The sequence below is a fragment of the Ambystoma mexicanum genome, chromosome 4q, assembly GCF_040938575.1.
Source record: "Ambystoma mexicanum isolate Mex_15411 chromosome 4q, UKY_AmexF1_1, whole genome shotgun sequence".
Taxonomy (NCBI): domain Eukaryota; kingdom Metazoa; phylum Chordata; class Amphibia; order Caudata; family Ambystomatidae; genus Ambystoma; species Ambystoma mexicanum.
In genome coordinates this window covers 115992806-116015189 of record NC_090928.1, presented here as the reverse complement: position 1 = coordinate 116015189, position 22384 = coordinate 115992806, and the positions used below count along the sequence as shown (strand labels likewise).

Below are 22384 nucleotides of genomic sequence, written 5' to 3'. Positions count from 1 at the left end.
GTTATGTTTCTGTACTTGTTAAGTTTCATATCACGTCTTATATCTTTTCTATCACTTTGTTCGATTAACCTCTTTCTTTTTAGAATAATGTATATTATAGTCTTTGTTTTCGTTTGGTTCTTTTCCTTACCACTCTCCCTTTATCTTGGCTTGTTCTTCTCAGTAGCGTTTTATCACTTGTCTCTTTTTATTCTTTTCTTAATAATCTCTCTGTGTATTCTTTGTTTACGATTTCTCTTATTCTCTGTTTCTTTTTCTTGTGACAGTCTTTTCACACTTTTAGATTCGCTCTATCTTCCCTCACATAACTTTCTCTATGTCTTTCAGTATTTCTTGTCTCACAAAACTCTCTCTTTATCTTTTGACTCTTCTCTCACCTCTCTCTCATCTCTCTCTCACTTTCACGTACCTTCATCTGTTTATTTACTTCGCTTTCCTTCTAGGACGTCTGCCGGTGGGAAATACTTCTGATTAGCAGATCAGCTGCTCTTTCAGGCGTGTCGTTTCATCTCGCCTCTCCGTCGCCTGACCTCGGTGTTACAGCTGTTCTGATTTAACTCCGCCCCTTCTATACGAGCTCCGAACAACCGACATGTTCTCTGGTACGCACCCCTTCGTCTCTCGTCTTCCTGTGAAAACGGAGCGCGTCTTGCGCAGTTAAAAGAAAGTCATTTTCGTTTCCTTCAGAGGGGTTCCGCTCGTATATGCTGACCCTCGTCAACTCAACCTGTTCGTATCTTCGTTAAGAACGAGCGGTACGATCCCCCCCCCCCCTTCAGGGTTATAAAGTTTATGTTTATAATTATTCATTCCAACCTTCAGTCGTCAAACGGACGGCCTTCCGCGCAACGGCGCAACAGTATTTAACTTCAATAAACTTCTCGGGTCTTTTTTTCACCGCCTCTCAGTAGGCCCACTCGTAACCATCTCCCTTCAGATCCTCCGCCTCTGTCTCCTAACAATGTAGAACAGAAAACACACATAATCATTTACGGATCCCTGATTGGCGCAGGGTCTTGTCCATTACTCCCTCCTCCTTAGCAGCCAGATTAACCCTTCATATGGACTTTGTGCCAAGTATTGCCTTACAGTGTCAGAGCCTGAATTACTTGGTACCTGATTTGAGGAGGTTCACTCATTTTTATCACAGGCCCACACTGCAGGCAAGATTGCCTAGGTCTTTCTTTACACAGTTCACTCTCATCGTCTCATCGCGCTGACGCATGGTAGCATGATTTAGTGGGCTGCACCCCAAAATACAGCAATATGTATAAGCTTCTGCTCAAAGAAAGAATAAATAGCGGTGCCCGCTCCAGTTCTTAGTCTCTCTGATTATATATTGTCTCCCTATTTCCCGACACCTCTGTCTAGTATTCAGGATGTTACCATAACTCACGGCTTTCCTTATCCCGTGTTCTTTAATGGAATGAATATGTTGTCAGTCCCACAGAATTCTGAGCACCCAGCCAATATTAATCTTTGCACCCATGAGCAGTATTGCACTAGATTAGCCAAATTATCAAATAAGTAATAATTGCGTATCAGAGTTTCCTCACTTAAAGGCACCTTGTACCATTATAAGTCATGGTGAATATTATACATATATTATGAATCAGTATAATTAACCACCTTTGTAGAATAGCTCTTATTTTAACAAGCAAACTGAATGAATGTCTTTTCTTTATGTTAAGAATCCAATTTAGGCCATATGAAGAAGAGGAAAGTATCCTCGAAACGTGTCGCCAAGTGAATTGGATGTCACTTTTCCCCTTCAGAAAAACTTTTTCCAAAAAATTCTCTTTGTTTCCAATTTTGTTTTCAATCTTGATGTGATCTTTTGATGCCATTTGTGCTTCTTTATGTTGCAAACTTCATATTGAAAGAATTGAACCACATCGTTTGTGATATAAACAATGTCTTTTTATAATTTTGTCTATCAACATTTTTTTACACTATTAAGAATCACTCTGATATTCTATTGATGTATGAGAATAACAGTATTGGACTTGATCCAAACATTTGAAAGTGTGCAGGGGACGGGAGGATTCCCAAGTTGAATCCTTTTCTTCTTTTGTTTTATGTGTCGGGGTTTTGTGCCATGACTCCAGTTCCTCCCCCGCACCTAAAATTAATTGAACACAACCCTAAAGCATTTAGTAATCTCCATTAAATTTGAGGTGTGCACCTATACCCAATCCTTTTCCAATCCGGCAGGGACCATTGCCAGAGCCTCCTCTGGCCTTGTATCATATTGACTGTCTCGCCCAAGGGAGCGTGGTCAGACAATGATATTGCACCTAGGGATACCTCCCGAATTTGCCCCGCTAATTGAGCAGACACCCAAATTTAGTCTATGTGGGATAGAGTTCTGTGGACGTGCAAGTAGTATGTGTGTCCCGCTTCTGAGCCCCTGCAGGCAAAAAAACTGGTGGTCATTTTTGACTCCACTCTCTCCTTCTCTTCTCACATCTCAGACAGCCCTAAAATGTCCCACTACTAGTTGCACCACCTCCGAGGTACTGTACCTTTTCTCACCTTCCCCAAAAAGCTCACCTACTCACTACTTCAGCAGCCAGCAGCCTCCTTCTCAATCTGCCTATTTCTACCCTCCGCCCGCTACAGCTCATCCAGAACAGAACCGATAGACTTATCCTTGGCCTCAAGCCCAGGGACTGCATCTCTCCGGCGGGTGTAATCCCTCCACTAGCTCCCTGTGGCTGTTAGAATCAAGTTCAAGACCCCCTGCATAGTGTACAAGGCGTTCTAGGGCTGAGGCCTGCACTATCTACAAAAATGCTCTCTTCCTATATACTCTCCTTCCAGAGCCCTCCTCTTGGCCTCCTCCAACTCCCTGCGTGTGAGCTGTTTTTCCAAGCAGATATTTTGGGGTAGAACTTTATCCTCTGCAGGTGCCTCCCTCTGGAACAGCCTCCCTGCCTCTCTACGCCTTGAGCCGGAACTCCTCAAGTTCCGGAAACTCCTCAAGACCTTCCTTTTCTCTTCCTCTTTCTCTCCCTCTCCCTTGCTAACCTCCCATCTCTTTCTCTCCAGCCTCACTCCTCCATCTCTCCCCTAACTCTGCTCAGTTTTTGCTGACTGGTCACCTGGATCACCTCCAGATCCTCACAGGTCCCAGGCTCCCCCGCCAGTCCTTGCCCTTGCCTCTGGGCCTCTGCACTACACGCAGCACTACTGCACTTTCAGCTTTCGTTCCATGAGAGGGGCAACCCCTACTGCACTTCATCTATGTTCCATGAGCGAGGTAACATCTCTGCACTTAATTCAGGGCCCTGCTAGACTGGGAGCACTTGTTTCCCTCTCCCCCCTCCCTTGCACCACAGTCTGTACCTTTGCATGTCCTGAATTTACTAGTCCTGGTAAGTTCTGTCTTGTCCCCCTTTGTCTCCTCTCCCTAATGTGGTTGAGCATGTTATACTTCGGCACTTGCACTAGGTGAAATGCTGTCAGGCCTAGTATGCTAGTTACTTTTGTTAGATCATTCGGAAACTTCAACGCCTAAGAAAGACTACTGTTTTTCCCCTGCTCCCTTCCCACCTTGAAGCGCTTTGAAGCACTTCACTTGTGTATAAGCGCTGTACAAATAAACAATTACAATGTGGTCCGGACATCCACCAGCCTCAACCCCTTGAACCTCTCTTTGAGCTTCTGAGACGATGCACCCTGGGTTGTATGTTCTGCACTTCTGCGGTCCTCCCCTAAACCTGTGCCATATTCAGGTCTCTGGTCAATATAACATTACCCTCGGCCATCCCTTCAAGCTCAGCCAGAGTCTTTCTGAGAAACCCATTGTGCCGGAATTCGAAGTGCATACCGTCGCTAGCGTGAATGTCAGTATTGATACGAAATTTAACAAAATGAAATCGCCCCTGTTTATCTCCCTTTGAATCCAATACCATCAGGTTGGAAATGTTTTTTAAGGCTATCAGAACCCCTGCTGTTTTATCAGTCGCATTAGACTGAAAGACATATGGATACATCTGTAGGTGGAGCCTCAATTTGTCACTCTTTTGAATGTGGGTCTCTTGGAGCGTGAGAAAGTCTGGTTTCTCACGCCTCAAGAAGTGGTCCACCTTGCGCCATTTTACCAGGGAGTTCAATCCCCATATAATATAAGTGAGGACTTTGAACCCGACGCTCGTTCCTTCCGCCTCCCTCCTCAGTCCCCTCCCCGGACTCTTTCTCCTTGTCTACGCTAGTAGCCAACCAGATTCTGTCTGCCCAACTTGTGTGCTTTGACTGGTGCGTGGATGCAGTACCCCCTCATCCCCTTTCGCCCCCTCATCCCATCGCCGAGAACCAGTCAGAGTGTACTGCAGCCCCCCCCATGTCATTCCCCCTTAAACTCCCACCTCCTCTCAGCAACAACCCAGGCCGGTCAATGGGTCTCGGAGACAGCATCGGAATGAACCCCCGGCCACGAGAGACATTGCTACGCCCCTCCATAAGATTCCAAGAGAGCAAACTCCCGTAATCTAGCTCCCCACCCCTTTCAACTAGTGCCTCCACCACCTAAGCCCCCCAATGCGATCCCTACTGGGCTCTCCTAAATAGTGACCTTGTGATTGCCATAGTACTATACCCTCCTCCCCAATCTCCACCTGCCTGACTGCCCCTGCAGCCACAGCCAGCCGAGCTCTGGTTTCACATCCTCGTTGTTACCCCTCCTGCAGCTTGTCCTTGGACTTGCTGCAGCCTTTCTGTGCATGATGTCACTTATTCTCACTCGCCACTGTTGACCATTCCCAATGCCGCCTCCTCTGGGCGCAAAGACCTGTGTCTTCCGGGGCCGATGCTCCATCCCAGCTCTCGGGCGAGACCACGCTAAGGCCTTCCTCTTAAGATGCCACCCTGCATTGCCTCCCTTTCCACGTGAGCAACAAGCCAGCAAGCCATATATTTGCATCTTGAAACACTTCTGTATAGGCGCATAATAAATCAATCAATCAACCGAACGAACGATCCACTTGTATCAGATCTTCTCCTGACTGAGGATTTTGACTACTGGTCCCATCTGTTTCCTCTTAAGCAAAGTGGATTATGCCAGGTCTTGAAAAGGTTGTACCTCTGTTCTGTTGATTTTCAGGGAGGTGGCCATGCGGGCGGCTTTCAAGACATCATTATTTTGGCCGTATGACATGAATGTGGCTAGGACATCCCTCGGGTGGGCCCCTGGTTCAATTCTTGCTGGGCCCACCCTGTGGATTCTGTCTAGGCAGACCCCATCTAGGGGACCTCCAGGAGCAGCTCTGTGCAGAAGAATTGAACTCTCGTTTTGAGGTCTCTATCCATGACCACCACGGGACATTCTTAAGGTGTATGTTTTGAACCTGTTGTCGAGATCCACGTACTGAAGTTCCAGGCTGTGCGACAGCCGTGCAAGTTGCTCCAGTGTTTCATTGGTTTTCCTGGAGTCCTTGGCTAGTTCTTGAAGAGCCCGCTCATTCGTGTCCACGCATTGCCCCAGTTTTGAAATCTCCCCCTTTATCTCCTGCACTTCTCCCTTGAAATCAGACTTTAAGGAGGAAAATTGTTTTTGAAAGGACTCAGTGATCCGTGACTAGAGGCCTGCTAGACACTGCACCAAATCCTCTTTGTTGACAGCCACTGGGCTTGTCAATGATACAGTCCTGCCACCTCCTGCGGCCTCGTCTGGGGGCAATTTGGGCTTTAGGGTCTTCTGCTTGTCCAACTGCCAACACCTTTTTAGTGTGCACTCTGGCACCTGGGGGACCACCGTTGGGCGAGCTGGAATCTCGTTGTTGCTTCCTCTGCCCTTGTTTTTAGACATGTGCTAGGCTAGGCTATGTGCACTTCGGTACCAGGGCCTGCCCCCTCCTCTCCCAAACAGCCTTTCACACCTGGCCACGGATCCCATCACTGCTGTTCAAGTGGAGCCTGTGTGCCCAGGATGCATGGTGTCCTCCCACTGGGCAAATCATGGACTGTTTGTGGTGAGATGGGGACACTGCACTGCCTGAGCCCCCTGTTCACTTCCCGGTGGGGGCTATCCTTTGCTCTCTGCTGCCCAGAGCCACCTGTCCCCCTTGGGTGGGCTTCTCCCAGTCAGTAAGCAATGCTGCTCGAATTCCACCAGGCACCTGTTGGGTTATAATCCTTCCTGCATGGCAATGGGGCTGGAGAACACTATTAACTCGGGTGTGGGGGCCCCCCCCTCTCCAGGCACCCCTTCTTTCTCGCATTAGCTGCAATGGCCGGGCCCCCCTCCACTCCTCACTCCTCACCCCTCATTGATGTATCCACTCAATTGTAGCCTTCTCTGCTCCCTCGGGGGCCCCCAAAGGTGCTCCTTGCAAGCCTCTCCCATGTCACAGCGGGCAGCGCGACTCATATGAGGGAAGCCGACGCCTCTCCCCAGACCCATTGCCAGGGCCCACCGCCACAGTTATCCAGAAGAGGGAGGAGACTGTGGCCCCCATCAAGTGTCCCTCGCCGCCGGAGGGCCTCCTCCAATGCTTCGCCGTACTGCGGCCTGTCATCGGCCTCTTCAGCGGTCGCACCTCTCCTGCAGCTCCTGCCCGCAACAGGCGGACAGGTGGCTCTTTTCTCCGGCATTCACTGGACCCTCACCTGCTCTCCAGTCACCAACACAGATCTCTGCTTCCCTGCTTGGCAGAGCCTGGCAGGAGCACACCCCGGGGTGCGCCTCCGCGCTCTCTGACCTTTTCCTGGGCCCACATCTGCTACCAGTGCCGCCGCACCACATATCTGCTGCTCGGGCTGCATCCGTCTTTTGGTCTTCCCCCTACAAGCGGACATCTTGGTATTACTCTCAGGATATTGAATAACTCCTTTTGCATTTGATCCGGTGCACGGGTAGACATTGCATGTCTTTAACTGCTTTGAAATGCCCCATGGATCAAGGGGGATGGCTCTTCCTGATCTTGAACTGTACTACTTTACGTTTCAGATCCAATATGTAGAGTAGTCGTTTTTATCAGTCGACCATGTCAGAAACAAATTTGTTGGGCAATTCTGTTGCCCCTTGGAAATTGACTGAGCTACGAATAAGGAGAAGAATTAAAACCAGGGCTCCATATCTTGTTACTCTGGGGGTGAAATGATGGCTGATGGCCCATAGGAAATTAAAGTGCGCTGTCACACACGCACAGAAATGTTCCATTTGGTTGGTATTACATTTTGTGAGCTCAGCTTCATCATTTGAGTTCCGATGGTGGAAAGACGCTTACTAAGATAGTGAACTCATGCCATTTGACGAGATGAAGGCCCTAATATTATATTCCCCAGAGTTACAGTTAGCAGGACTTGGAAAGGTTGTTTGGGAAACCTGGCTAGGATTCTCAACTGGGCCCAGGGAATCCTGTATATTTGCGGTGTCCTGTCAATTGGTCGACTGCAATTTGGTCGACTGCAATTTGGTCGACACCATTTGGTCGAATGCCAAATGGTCGAATTTTTTTTTTTTAACTTATATATATTTTTTGTGGGTTTTCGTGTGGGGAAAGAAAAAAAAAAAGAAAAAAAGGGGGTTGGGGGGGGACCCCCCCAAAAAAAAAAAAAGGGGTAAAAAAAAAAAAAAAAAATTCGACCATTTGGCATTCGACCAAATGGTGTCGACCAATTGTCCTGTCGACCAAATGTTTTCGACCAATTGACTGGTAAACATATTTGCTACTATACTACAGCCAGGTGTTGGTCCCAAATCCATCACTAGGCTACTAAGCACTATGCAAGGGGGGCCGGACTTTACCACCAAGCAAAGGGTTTGAGGCCCTTTCATGTGACATAGACCAATGCCAGAACCAGGTAGAGAATCATCAAAAGAAAGTTAGTAAGAGCGGGTAGGTGGCTTCCTTCGGTATAGGTAAACTACAAGAACTGAAAGTCCAATAAATGCTCTGCAAAGCGAAAGATAAAATCATGCATGTAAAGGCCAATGCTGAATCAAGACAGCTTACATTATGCTTATGTTTATTGCGTTTATATAGCGCTTTATGCCAAAGCGCTTTACAGTATAACAACAGGTACAATAGCATATTTACAAACATGAAACAAGTCATTAGAACAATATATGGAACAATTTACTAAAAGGAGTGGGAGAGTGGGGGAAGGGGAGTGGAGAGGGGGTAGGTGATGAGGGTAACAATGTCTGTTTTGAGGTCAGCGGAGTGGGACAGAGGGGGAAGGGGGAGGGGAAGGGAAGGGAAGGGGGAGTGATCTGGTGACCTCCAATGCCCCTAAGTGGTTTCAGTGACCAATTTGAGGTCACTGGGGAAGGGGGAAGGAGGGAGGGAAAAGGATGGGGAAGGTGTTAGAAGGGGAGGGGTGTAGGGAAGGGGAGTCAGGGTGGAGTAAAGAAGAAGGGCTTTCAGGGAGGAGTGGAAGGATGAGTAGGTAGGGGTGGAGCGGATGGAGAGTGGTAGGGAGTTCCAGTGTAGGGGGAGCCAAGAGTTGGAAGGAGCGGAAGTGTGAGGAGGCACATATGGCTGGGGGTACAGTGAGGAGGTAGAGGTTTGCTGAGTGGAGAGAGTGAGAGGGGGAGTAAAATGAGAGGAGGGAAGAAAGTTAAGGGGAGGCCAGGTCATGGAGAGATTTGTAGACAAGACAGAGGAATTGAAATTCCTCATTTCAGGGAGAAGCCAACTGTGAGCTGATTACTTACCGGTAATCTTCTGTACTCCGAGTCATACTATTCACACCGCACAACCGTTAGCTCCCAGCAACCAACAGCCATTAGCAACCAAAAGCCATCCGCTACCATGTTTTAGGACCAATGGACACACATGTAAAAATCAGCTGTGGGGTAAATACATTTGACTTAAGGTTCTTACCACGAAGTCCACGAGGTGGCTGAGCACTTTTAGATTGAGACATAGTCATGCATCAGCCCAGTCACAAATCTGCAGGTATGAAAGCAAAAATATGGTCATTAGTGACATACAGAATATGCATGCAAATGGTTGTGTGGCTTTGTGATCAATCATCCATCATACTGAGGACGTGTTATGTGTACAATATTTCAGTGCGATGCACACTGATCAATCATAGCACCCTAGCTAACAGACACGCAGCCTGGCAGAGTATTTTAGAAACCAATGCCAGGCGTTATTCCGTAAATGGATTTCTGTTCATATGCAGACCAAAGCTTGGTGCATATTTCTAAAATGTGTGTTGCTACGAGCTAGGTTACACCATCACAAACTAGCACATGAGTATTATTACATCCCCAGCTCAGTTTAGTGTGTGATATCATCATCAAGCAATATGCTGAACGCCCACCCCCACTCCTATGAGGTATCAGCCAATCCAGTCCCCATATAATATTGCTGTCAAAGTCTGGATTCGAATTGGAATTTCGTTTTTGGTAGACTTTGATATTTTAGAGAGAGACCCATCCAGAATTAATAGGAGCTTGTTTGGAAAATGCCACCACTTCGACAGCTATCTCATTGCTCTAATTCTTTTACCTTTTCAAATCGACATTTCCTGATTCACAGGGATTTGCACTGGAGCCAATTCTGGAGATGCCTGGACCATCGCTGAGATCCCCTCGAGCAAAAGTTTATGAATTACATGTGCATGTGAGCATCTCGCAGATGCTCCAGGAATCTCCACGTTTGCTCCACTTCTCAACTTTTGAATCAGGCATCAGGCAGTAAATGCAAGCCTGAGATGCTCGTGCACGCTAGTGGTTGCCTAGCAGCAGCACCTGCGGCCTATGGCTAGCGGTTGCAGACAGGGGTGCTCCTGGCACTGCAGGCTGCTCGTGCCACCTGTCCTAGGGACGCATGAAACTGACACTTAATAGGAACAGAGACGGAATCGGCTCCCAGCGACCGGGAATGGCAGAGGATAGTTTCTTTGCATCGCACCATTAGCCATAACGATGGTAGCCAATCAGAACCTTGGTAGAGCCTAGCCCATCCCATTGTGTGTCACCTTTGTGCACCACTTGACATGCTCAAGCTTGATTCCATTTCTGTAGGCACTCGGTCAAGCATACAGGCACTTGATGGTAATGGGACAGGTATTTTTAAACATTCTTGGAAATGAGGCCAGTAGCGGAATACTTCATAGCAATCAATGGGGCACCTGCGTTGTGGGTGACAATCCAAGGCAAAGGGGCATGCTCCGAGGCATTTGATGGCACTCATTTGCAACGACGAAAGCGCTCTTGCATTTGATAGCACATCTTGGCCACAGGGCAATTACCTGGCCAGTTGTTGGAAACGGGACAGGTAAGCTTCTGGACATTTTAAGTAATCCATCGTGACTAAGCAGATACGCATTTCATGGCATTACTTGGCAATGGGGCAAGCATGTGGGATGTAGATACTACATTTAATGTCTGGACCTTTTTGTGAACCATGTGACTGTAGAACTTGTTTATGATTGGTGCTTTGTGGGCGGAAGTTTTTTTTTTATGGAAATCTTCTGTTGTTAACCAGGTCATGCTGCCATGTTTTATTTTCTTTCTTCTTTGTTTTTTAGGTCCAACTACGTTTTCTGTGCTATTATTGTTGGTTGTTTGTTGTAAATACTATTTGTATATGCACCCGTTTGCTCATGGGCCTGAGGCACAATATAAATGAATAAATAAATAAATAAATATAAATTATTGGTTGAGGAGTAAGCACCTGGCCAGTTCTGGGCAGTACTGGGCAATGAAGGTTGCACCTGCCCAGTTACTGTCAAATGAGTACATCTTTCTGCATGTTATGGCAATCTTTGACAAAATGGCAAACCACTTGACAGCAGTTGTTGGCAATACATATCAATGCACCCAGGCAGTTTACTGCAAATGAGCAATCAATTGGGTGGTTGATGGCAACTTTTGGCAATAGGTTAAATACTAAATCAATAGATGGCAAACCTTTCCCATGGGGAACGTTCCTTTGCAATCCTCGGGAAGTGATCTTGGGGAGATAGCTCAGTGGCAACGTGCTCGCCTTGGAAGCAAAACGACATGGAGCAACACAAGTTCGATCCCGGGTCCGCGCTTAGAAACCTCTGGGTATTAAGCGCGTTATAAATAACCTATCACATCATATCATATCAATAGGAAGCTTGGCCAGGGAAGTGGGTTGCAACGAATCAGTGAATGCGGACTCCATTTCTCTCCACAGGAAAGCCACTTTGTTACACGTTAGCCACCTTCGTGGTCGCTGTGCCAATTACACACTATGCATACTTTACGGCTAATGGAGGTGGTTATGCAAAAGCAAAAACCTTTCTCATTTCTTGATACTCATGATGTTCAAGATTGAAAAGGGGGAATGTGAAATTAATGCATTTTGCAGAGAAGTCGTGCCTGGTAATCTTTTTTAAAAATATCTTTTTATTAGTTTTCAAGCAAACATCAATGAACACCAGATGAAAATACCTGCAATGTCACAGTACTTTGCGGCTTTTCTACCTACCCACGTCCCACCCCACTCTTCCTTTCCCTCCCTCATTCCCCCCATCCCCAACACACAGCGAAGATAACCAAATTGAGTCTGCTAAAGACTATTCTAACAACGTAAGACTTTACGGGCAGTTCTGGACTCTATAATCCCCTTTTAAAATCAGGATTTCGATCCACTCCGATGAGAATCTTGAACTCTCTTTCTATCAAGCATATGTCACCCATTCCAAAGCCACAAATTCCCAGATTGTTCTCAGCCAATCCTGGAGCGTAGGTACCTCATGCCTCTTCCACATTTGGGCTATGAGCAAAAAGGCAGCTATAATCAGCACAGCAATGGCCCTACGCATAGCTCTAACCAGGGTTTCCTTCCCATGCCCCCATGTTCAAAGTAAAGCTTCTATGGGGGCTCTGCCAAAATCCACATCCTACACAATGATAATTGCGCCTCTTACTTCTCCCCAAAAATTCTTAAGCTTGGGACATTCCCACCATATATGATCCCAAGTACCCCTGTGAACACAATGGTTACGACTCCGGGGACATTTTCTGAAGTTTGAGCGATGTGAAGTGCCAACTGTACATCAGTTTGTACCACCTAGGAATATCTCTCCACAGCTTTTCCCACTTGTCGATCAGGATATCTTTTCTCCCCCACAAATCTCTCCCAGTTAGTCCTATACAACCACTTCTCTTGTATACCTGTGTAAATATCTGAGATCAACTCCTTCGTCCCCTCCTGCGTGACCAAGCATTTTTCAAACAGGTTCAATGACATAGTGGCAGGTTGTTTGTTGTACATATTAGAAGCCCAATGCCTCAACTGAAAGCAATGCAGTCGACCCTGGCACTTCAAGTGAAAAACATTGTTTACACTCAGTGAATTATCTAATTTCAGAACCAGAATACAAATCTTTCAATTTGAGGAAACCCTCTTCCTGCCAACTATGGAAAGCCCCCCGCTCCAAGCCTCGTGAGAATTGTGGACTGTTAAACAGCAGAGTAGAAGGGAATGAGAATCTACGGTGCTTCCTGACCAGCCTGTGTCATGTGCCCTCTAACAGCATGGAGATACAACTTAGGTACACATGCTCAGGCCCTTCTTTCCTGGGCAGCCATAATACTCCTTGCAGAGGATGTGTTACCACTGCTCTAGCCATCCCCACCCAGAGTTTCCTGTGGTCGCTGCTAAACCATTCACAAATTATTCGTATCTGCGCCGCCTTGTAATATTTCTGAATCACTGGGAAGTCAATACCTCCCCTCTGCCCAGGCGTCGCCAACCATTTCGTGAGTTGCCGCCTTTTACCTTTCCACAAGAAAGACTTGGCCACTCACTGAATTTGGGACATGTATTGGGAGAGTTTAAAACAGGCACTGAAGAAGTGGAAGTATCACCATTTGAAGTGTGGCAATACGACGCAACCAGGAGATCGCGAGTGGGTTCTACTTAAGTAAAGCCTTTTTAACAGAAGCCAAAACACCAGGAAAGTTCACCTGAAATAACCTGTCCATCGTGGTGGTGATTGTGACCCCCAAATATTTTATCCCTTTCAGCTTCCAAAAAAAAAAAAAAAAAAGAGGAGACCGCTGATTCGTCCCCTGCAGTAAGAGCTTCAGAATTGCTGATTTCCCTGCATTAATCTTCAGGCCCATTACCGTCCTGATTTCTTCAAATTCATTTTGCACAGCCGTCAACGACCCCTCAGGATCCACCAGGGTCAATAAACAAATAATCAGCTAACGCTGCAACTCTATGCTGTCTGCTCCCAAATCGAATACCCTTATATCCTTTGATTCGTGCAACACATGTAAAAAAGGTTCCAGATAGATCGCACACAGCAAGGGAGCTGTGAATACCCCTCTTTAGTACCCGGTTTCAGCTTGACTCTATCTGACAGACTGCCATGTATAAACAATCTGCCTGATGGTGCCACATAGTTAGCCTGCACCCATTGTAGAAAAACCTCCCTAAATCCCATTTTTCTCATAGTGAGGAAGAGAAACAACTAGTCAAATGTTTTCTCTGCATCTAAGGAGAGCAAAACTACTGAGCTATCTGTATTTCGCACTTTCCTCAAAATATGCGCCACTCTCCTAATGTTATGAAACATTTGTCAGCCTTTAATGAAGCCCAACTGATCCGGATGCATCAGCATCGGTCGAAGGGGGTCCAACCTATTTGCCAAAGGTTTGTTGTAAATCTTGACATCGATGTTGATCAGTGGCCTCTTCCATCGACTGTGATATTCGCCCCACTTTACAAAAGTGATTAAAAAGACTCGTAAGGCGCGGCGCGAGTACCTGGCTGACTTGTAAAAGCATGCTGAGAAACCATCAGGTTCCGGCGATTTGTCTGAAGGGACATTTAATAACCCACTTCACCTCCTCCTCAGTAATCTCCCCATCCAGTTCCTTTGAGGCAGCACCTTCTAACCTCTGGACCCTCAACTTATTTATATACTCCTGTTGTGCTTCCACCAATGGGTTTTCTATTGTATATAGGGCTCTATAGAAGTTTGCGGAAAACCTTTACAATATCTTCTGTCCGAATTCCCTTGGCACATTGGTCGTCCACAATGGAGCTAATCGTCTTCAACCCTTTCTTATCCCTCAATAGTCTTGCCAGCATTTTATCTGCCACAACATAATAGCGTTGTCTAGCATTTAGCAACGCTTTTTCAGCCCTCTTGGTGTGTAGGATTTTCAGCTGGCCTGTGGTTTCTCTAAATGCTTTATAAGCCTCCCTAGATGGATCTTCTTGCAAGCCCAGTCACCTGTCCAATTCTTCCTCCAGTTGTGTCTCCAGAACCCTCAATTGTGTCCCTTTCAAGCTTTCAGTGAAATCAGTGCATCTCCCCTTATCAAAGCTTTAAACGCGCCACATTGTACTGGATCAGCTGTAGATTCAGAATCATTTTCTTCAAAGGGCCTGGAAATCTTGTTTTCTCTCTCTGAGGAGTGAGTCTCTAGTAGTTCTACTGGGAACAACCAGCGCCACAGAAAATCCCCCTTTCTAGGGAGGTGCAATTCCATCGATAGAGACGCAAGGTCGGCTAGCACAAGTGGACCCCACAGTGATCTCTTCTACCATTCCTAAAAGAGTGACGAGACCCATATATATTCAATCTGCGATTGTGATTTATGCACATTGGAGAAAAAGTAACCCTTGTTGCCTTCCCTTTTTCTCTCTACAAACATCCCTAAGGTGTAATCTAGCCAACTTTTGTTTCAGGGAATATGATACTGATCCCCTTCTATGTGTTCTGCTCGAGCTTCTATCTAACACTTGGGACCATGTCAGATTAAAATATCCCTTCACTATTGCTTCCCCCACAGTGAACTCTTCTAGGACCCTAAGGAAGTCTTTAAATAACTTTTCCTGCCCAGTGTTTGGGGCATACACAGATGCCACTGTGAACAAAAAGCCTCCCATATTACCCCTTGCCAGAATATATCAGCCAGATGTATCCGCCAATGTTTTATCAATCCGAACATCTAGACCTGCCCTAAATGCCAAAAGGACACCTGGTGTTTTCATCGTGATTGAAGCATACTCTATATGGCGCAATCTTCCTTGGTCTCATCGCAATAGGTGCGTTTCGTGAAACGCTTCACTCTCAGACTGTGATCTCTAATATAGCGCTCCAATTATTTCCTCTTGAGAGGAGAATTCAACCCCCCTCACATTTAGTGTTAACCAGTTCAAATTAACGTGTCCTGTTCTTCTGTTTCTGCATACCCCTGCCCTTCCTGCCCCTTACTTTTACTACTGTAGGTGTGGTACCCCTTCTCTTGTGTGCCGGATCCCACCCCTCCCAGACCCTACCCTTGATTCTTAACCCCTGCCGATGTTCCATTGTTCCCCCATTAAATTCCTCTCTGGCCATTCCCCTCCTAGGAAGACACTCCATCCACATTTTCTCCATGTGGATCACAGCCCTCCATCCCTCCAAAAGGCATCCTCGCCCTCATGTAGAAAGAAGAGAGAGCAGACCATCCACCTCCGCTCCGTACCTCCTTCTGCAACGGTGTCAGTTCAGTTCTCTATGTTTCTGACCTCTGTTCTAAACACTCCCTTCTTGTTCCCTCCATTTCTCCGGGTATTGACCCCAAGTGTCCCAGTCTCAATATCTCATCCAGTCACTGGGGCGGGAGCCCCGGGGGTTTCCGGCGCTTCACACGCCCCTCTGCTGTTGACCACTCCAATGGTTTTGCCCTCCTTTGTAGCCCAGTGCTGTGGCCTAGTTCAATGCCTTCTTCCTCCGTCTGTTGTGAATTTCCCCCCGTCTCACCTGAATCCGCTTCTTGTAGAATTCCGCGAGGAGATTCTTCTTGCGCACGGATCAGGTTTTATACAAGCCCGCTTGAGTCTCTTCTGACTCCAGCGTGTGTTAAGCGTTCCAGGATCTCGGAGATTCAGGACGTCCAGGAAAGGAGGAAGCGTACACAAGGGGTACGTGGAATCCAGGAACAAGATGTAGAGGAAATGATGGAAGGAATGGGAATAAGGATCCAGGAACTTAGGATAAGGAATAGTTTGCAAGCTACGAGACACACGTCTAGTCACTACCTGATCATAGCGTTGAGACGCGCGGGGCCGCGGGGGCATGGCCTATTTGTAGGACGTACTACGTCCGCCGTGAAGGCTGGCATGAGGCGTGTCACGCGAGACGGCCATGTTGGGAGTATCAAGGAATGCAAGCCCGCTGCGATAAGGACCAGGAAGTCCAGAAGGGGCGCATTCTGTGATTCATGACAGCATGCCTCCTCCGAAAACCTGTTCCACCGGGTGTCGGCTATTTCTACATTCCATAGATTGCAGCACTTGAAGATTTCGATGGTCCGTACGGCCAAGATAGTATGGCTTTTACCTTAGAATGGTCCATTCCTATCCCTTCTGGACTAAGGACGAATCCTAGATAATGAACAGAGGTGACATGAAAAAGGCATTTCTCGGGTTTAGCCAGGAGTTTATGTTCACGTAGTCGCTGTAGAACTGCCTTCACATGCTCTTCATGTTTTTGAGAGTCCTTGGAGTATATCAAGATATCGTCCAGGTAAACGATGACGAAGAGAAACAGCATGTCAGAAAAGACCCTATCCATGAAGCATTGGAAAACTGCAGGAGCATTTGCGAGCCCGAAGGGCATAACCAAGTATTCAAAGTGACCAAAGGGTGTTCTAAAGGCCGTCTTCCACTCATCTCCTTCCCTGATACGGATCAGATGATAAGATCCTCTGAGGTCCAACTTAGTGAAGATTACAGCTCCTCTCACCGCTTCCAAGATATCCAAGTTTAAGGGCAAGGGGTAGCGATCCTTGAGGGTGCATTGATTCAGTCCACGATAATCAAGACAAGGTCTAAGTTCTTTAGAGTCTTTTTTTGGGAACGAAAAACAATGAGGCTCCAGCTGGAGATTTGGATGGTCTTATGGTGCCATTTTCCAAATTGGTGTCCAGGTATTCTCTAAGGGCCTTCTTTCCTGTTTCGGAGAGAATGAACATCCTCCCAAAGGGAATTACTGCCGAAGGTTCTGTATCTATTGCGCAGTCTTCAGGCCTGTGAGGGAGTAGGGCCTGGACTAAAGCAGTTGAAAATACATCAGCGTAACCCTGGTAGGTTTCAGGAACCTGTACGACATTCGAAACCATAAGTGGGCCCTGTTGATCTGTTGGAGTGTTTTCTAATGGTATCAAGGAAGGATCCTGGTATAGACAATGTGACAGGCAAAACTCTGAGCCAAGAAACAAAGATCCTGCCGCCCAATTGATGTATGGATTGTGTTTCTGCAACCAGGGCATACCTAGTACCATGCGGTAGTGGGCTGATTTGATGATGTCAAGTTTGATCAATTCCTGGTGATGGTTTATTGAAAGTTGTATTTCCTTGATCTGTAAGGATATGGGTCCTGAAGTGAGAGGTCTTCCATCAATTGCCTCCACAGGTTGCATTATACCCCGTGCTTCATATGGAATACGGTGCTGAAAGACCCAATCTTGATCAATGAATATTCCCATTGCCCCACAATCCACCAGGGCCAGGATGGGCTAAGTCTCATTCTTCGATAATGATAAGAAGGCTCGTAGAACCACTAAGTTGTTCTGTCCAGGAGAGTTCAAGGATGGAATAGATGTGGAGCAAACATCTCTCTCCCGACACCTCGCTCCATCTAGGATCGGGAGCTGGCGTTTCCCGAACGCTGTGGAGGAGCTAGAAGACATTTTCTAACCAGGTGTTTATCTGAGGCACAATACATGCACAAACCTGTGTGGATCCTCCTCATCCTTTCTTGTGGGGATATGGATCCGCAAAAGGCTCCTATTTTCATGGGTTCTGGATCACAGTCAGGGGCTGGAGTAGGATCAGTCTTCAAAGAAGTCTCAAGGGAATTCTTCTGGAAGGGCACCTTAGTCTTCTTTCTCTCTGCCTTTCTTTCCTGGATACGAAAGTCTATCTGCATGGTTAGATCCATAAGAGCCTGGAATGAACTTGGACAAGCCACTCTGGTTAATTCGTCTTTTATTTCCTCGTTTAGACCCCTGCGGAAGAGTGTGAAACTTGCTTCTGAGGACCAATCCGCTTCCTTGGCCAACTGTTTGAATCTTCTGAGTCAAGTAGGCGTTCCTGGGCACAATAAACCTGTTCTGGGCGTGCAAACATGGTCTTGAGGGCCTGTATGAACCCGTCATAATCATCCAGGAGGGCATCTCCAGAGTTGACTAAGGCAGTAGCCCAAGTCAATGCATACCCGGTGAGGTGCGAGATTATAAAGCCCACCTTTGCCCTGGGAGTTGAAAAATAATAGGGCTTAAAGGTAAAATGAACCAAGCAGGAGTCCAGGAATCCACAAAGGGTTTTTACGACCCATCGTACTTGTCTACAACGCCACCCAGTAAAACACTCTCTTTTGCTGCAGAATCGCGAGACAGAACAAGTTGCTTTAATGCAGCGTTCTCCACCTTTAAATTCTATTCCTCGGTCGTTAGTTCTTGCATGCCGTGCATAAGATCCTGAACGGCCTTTTCCATGTCGGTCGTTGGGCGTCTCAAACTGTCGTGAATTTCCCCCTGTGTCACCTGAGTCCGCTTCTTGTAGGATTCCGCGGGGAGATTCTTCTTGCGCACGGATCGGGTTTTATACAAGCCCGCTCGAGTCTCTTCTGACTCCAGCGTGCGTTCAGCGTTCCAGGATCTCAGAGATTCAGGACGTCCAGGAAAGGAGGAAGCGTGCCGAAGGGGTACGTGGAGTCCAGGAACAAGGTGAAGAGGAAATGGTGGAAGGAATGGCAATAAGGATCCAGAAACTTAGGATAAGGAATAGTTTGCAAGCTACGACACACGTCTAGTCACTACCTGATGATAGCGTTGAGACGCGCTGGGCCACAGGGGCGTGGCCTATTTGTAGGGCGTACCACGTCCACCGTGAAGGCTGGCACGAGGCGTGTCACGCGAGACGGCCATGTTGGGAGTATCAAGGAATGCAAGCCCACTGTGATAAGGACCAGGAAGTCCAGAAGGGACGCATTCTGTGATTCATGACACCGTCTCGATTTGCAATAGAGCACAGCCTTCTTGTAGTATAGTTATCCGATGCCATGATGCCACCCAAGAAAACAGCCGGCCAAAAGGCAAAGTCCACTTGTATTGAATATCAATCTTGGCCAGCTCTCGCACCACCGGACGATGGCCTTCTCTTTTGCAGCGTGGTCAAGGAAAGATGCTTGAATAGTTGGATTTGAGAGCTGTTGCATTCTAATGGCTCTTTCAATCTTGCAGCATATAGGATCCTTTCTTTTTTGGAGTTATGACAGGGCGACCAAGGCATCTCTAGGACACAATCTATCTCCCACTGCCCCCTCAACCAGTCCTTTCCACTCTGTCTATGCCTATAGCTTCAATCTGAGTGGTTTCCAGGATCTCTGCGAACAGGGATTGAATCTGAAACATCAGCGCTTTGTCACCAATTTCCTCCAATAGATTTTTGACCCGGATATTGGACCTCCTGGATCTATTTTCCTAGTCATCGGTTTGCAGTTTCAGATTGTGGGATATTCTTTTGAGTTGCTCCAGCAAATAGCTATTTGCGGGACTTATTCAGTTGTTTCCTCAACGCAACCGAATAAGTTGCATCGACGTCCGTTCCTCGACATCCGTTCGTTCACCCAGTTGTGAGATCTCCCCCCCTTAAGTTCTGCTACAGATTTGGTCAAGTAGGCTTTAAACAGTTGAAATTGCACCTGAAAAGATGTTATAAATGCTTCCTGAAAGTCTTTTAAACCCTGGTTGGAGTTCCTTTTTGGTTAACGTTTCCGTCATAGGACCCTCCCCACCACCATTTGGTGATGCCATCATGCCCTTGTATACCTTTTCTCCTATGAGTCCTCTAGGAACCCAGAGGCGTTGTATCGCCCAGTCCCCGGTGAGGCTTTAACCTTGTTGCGTGCCTCTGTCACCTTTGAGCTTCCTCTCTGCATTGAGATGCTCCTCCAGTGCTCCCGCAGCTCCCTCCGTAGGGTACACAGCTGACTAAATCAGGGCTAACAGCCGGTGGACAGCCTAAAGGACATGGGAGTCTCTCAGACTACATACTGTCACCTTCCTCCATGCTCCCACTGTGTATTTGATGGTCTCCTCAATTAGCAAGTGCCAGGCAGCGACCCCCCTCAGTCTGCTCCAAGATGTTTCACAGGTGGAGAACTCTGTCTAGGCAGCTCACTGCTGCCATCCCTGATGTAGATCTCACCCATTTACTGCTCAGGCCTTCATCCACCTCGGGGCTAGAGGTTTAGCTCTGCTCCCTGCCTGACTTCTCCTGCCCTCGATTTCTGCCTAAGGGCCTAATTCAGAGTAGCATTTTATAATGGCAAAACCCCATTGGAAAATGTTCTGTGAATCAGGGTCTAAGTCTCTTAGGGCTTCTTCCACCCACTTTCCCAAAGCGCTGACGTGGTACACCCCTCCTACCTCAATCTCCTGACCTCACTGCGAGCCTGGCCCTGCAGGTCAAGAGCACGCCGGACCTCCGAGTGTGCCCCTATGCCTCACAGGGGTCCTTCATTCCGAAGCTTTGATGTTACCGCACAGTGGGCCTCATTACGACCCTGGCGCTAAGTGAAAAACGATGGCGGTAAATGGTTACCGCCAACGTTTTCCGCCAGGTCCGATCATGACTCGTGACCGTAAACTACGATGCCAATAGCGGCATCGTAGTTAACGCTGCCGCTAACTGCGCTAAGGGTGCGCGCACGCGACCGCCCACACCGTACTTAGCGCCATGGCGGAAAGGTACGCAAATGCCGACCCAAGCGGACATGCACCTAACGCCATCACCGAGGCCGCTAAGTACCTTACCGCCATGGTGCAAATAACGCCATCGCGAACCAACCGTAAAGGGCCATGTCAAGTGAATGCAGCTGCCACAGGTGCACAGAAACAGCACAGGTGAAGGCAATACAGACTCAGGGGAGTACAAAAAGAGCACACCCCACCCCTACCCACACCCAGTCACACTCCACAATGATGCCAATACGACTAGCAATGTTGGGGCTGGAGGACCTGATAGCAATGCATGTGCTACTACAACAGCAACAACAACAACAGGCAGCACAGAGGAGACGCAGGAGGAGAAGGAGGGCAAGGCAGGCCCAGCAAGCCCCACCAGCACAGCCAGTGCCACCACGCAGGCAGCCCCCAATCCCACGCATCAGAGCCAATCCAAACAATCTCACTGCTGAGCAGATCCACACCCTGTACCGTTTGGACCGGGACACCATCACCGCCATCGTAGACATGACACACAACGACATCGTCAGCATGATAGAAAGTCCAACCGCCATCCCCCCCCTACTGAAGGTAGTGGCTGTACTCCACTTCCTGGCCACAGGCACCTACCAGCACACAGTGGGGCACCTGCATGGCATTTCACAACCATTATTCTCACAAACACTCATCCAAGTGCTCGATGCCCTCCTCAAGCACACAGACAACCACATCTCATTACCACGGACTGCCCAGGAGATTGCAAACACCAAAGTGGGTTTCCATGCACTAGCCAGCATACCCGGTTGCATTGGTGCCATCGACTGCACCCATGTGGAATTGGTGGTTCCACGTGCCATGGAGGTACCGTACCGCAACCGGAAACAGTTCCACTCTATCAACGTGCAAATGGTCTGTGACTCCAACAAGATCATCACACATTGTTGTGCCCGATTCCCCGGATCAACCCATGATTCACTGGTCCTGAGGAACTCCACAATACCACGCTACATGGAGCGACATGCAGGCCCAAGATCCTGGCTACTCGGTGAGTGCAATGTCATGGAAGTGGGCATGGGAATGACGTACCAGTGCATACTCCACCTGGCAGAAAGGGGGGGGGGATGATGCATACTCCACCTGGCAGAAAGGGGGGGGGATGATGCATACTCCACCTGGCAGAAAGGGGGGGGGGATGATGCATACTCCACCTGGCTGTGAGTAACACAGAGAACGGAGACAGAGGAAGGGCACTCACAATGCACACAACCCCTCTGCATACATAGGGTGATGGCATGCAAAACAGGCCATGGCAGCAATGAGCATATACTGGTTGCATTGTGTGAATCAATTAGTGCATGTAGAAGTGAGCCAAGGTAACAGTTCCATGCCAGCCATGGTGGAACATCATGTTCCTGATCAGACAACATGACTGACACATACATTCTCGCCTACATACAGGTGATGCAGCCTATCCCCTGAAGAGGTGGCTCCTCACACCAGTCCGGAACCCGCAGAACCAGCACGAGGAGGACTTCAACCGTGCACATACACGTACTCGTGTGGTCATAGAGCAGACATTCGGCCTCCTGAAGGCACGGTTCCGAAGCCTCAGCAGGTCTGGTGGGGCACTCCTGTATGGCCATGAGAAGGTGGCAAAGATCGTCATGGCATGTGTCATGCTGCACAATATGTGCGTCAGACGGAATGTGCCCC

General features: G+C 47.9%; 1 protein-coding gene across 1 annotated transcript in view; it reads right to left on the bottom strand.

The window, feature by feature from the left end:
* ZC2HC1B (zinc finger C2HC-type containing 1B) overlaps positions 1-22384 on the bottom strand; it is a 515316-nt gene that overhangs the window by 479655 nt on the left and 13277 nt on the right. The window contains exon 2 of the mRNA XM_069609006.1: positions 8832-8900. Coding sequence (XP_069465107.1) covers positions 8832-8880 — 49 coding nt within the window. The 5' untranslated portion in view covers positions 8881-8900. The remainder of the gene's footprint in view (positions 1-8831; positions 8901-22384) is intronic.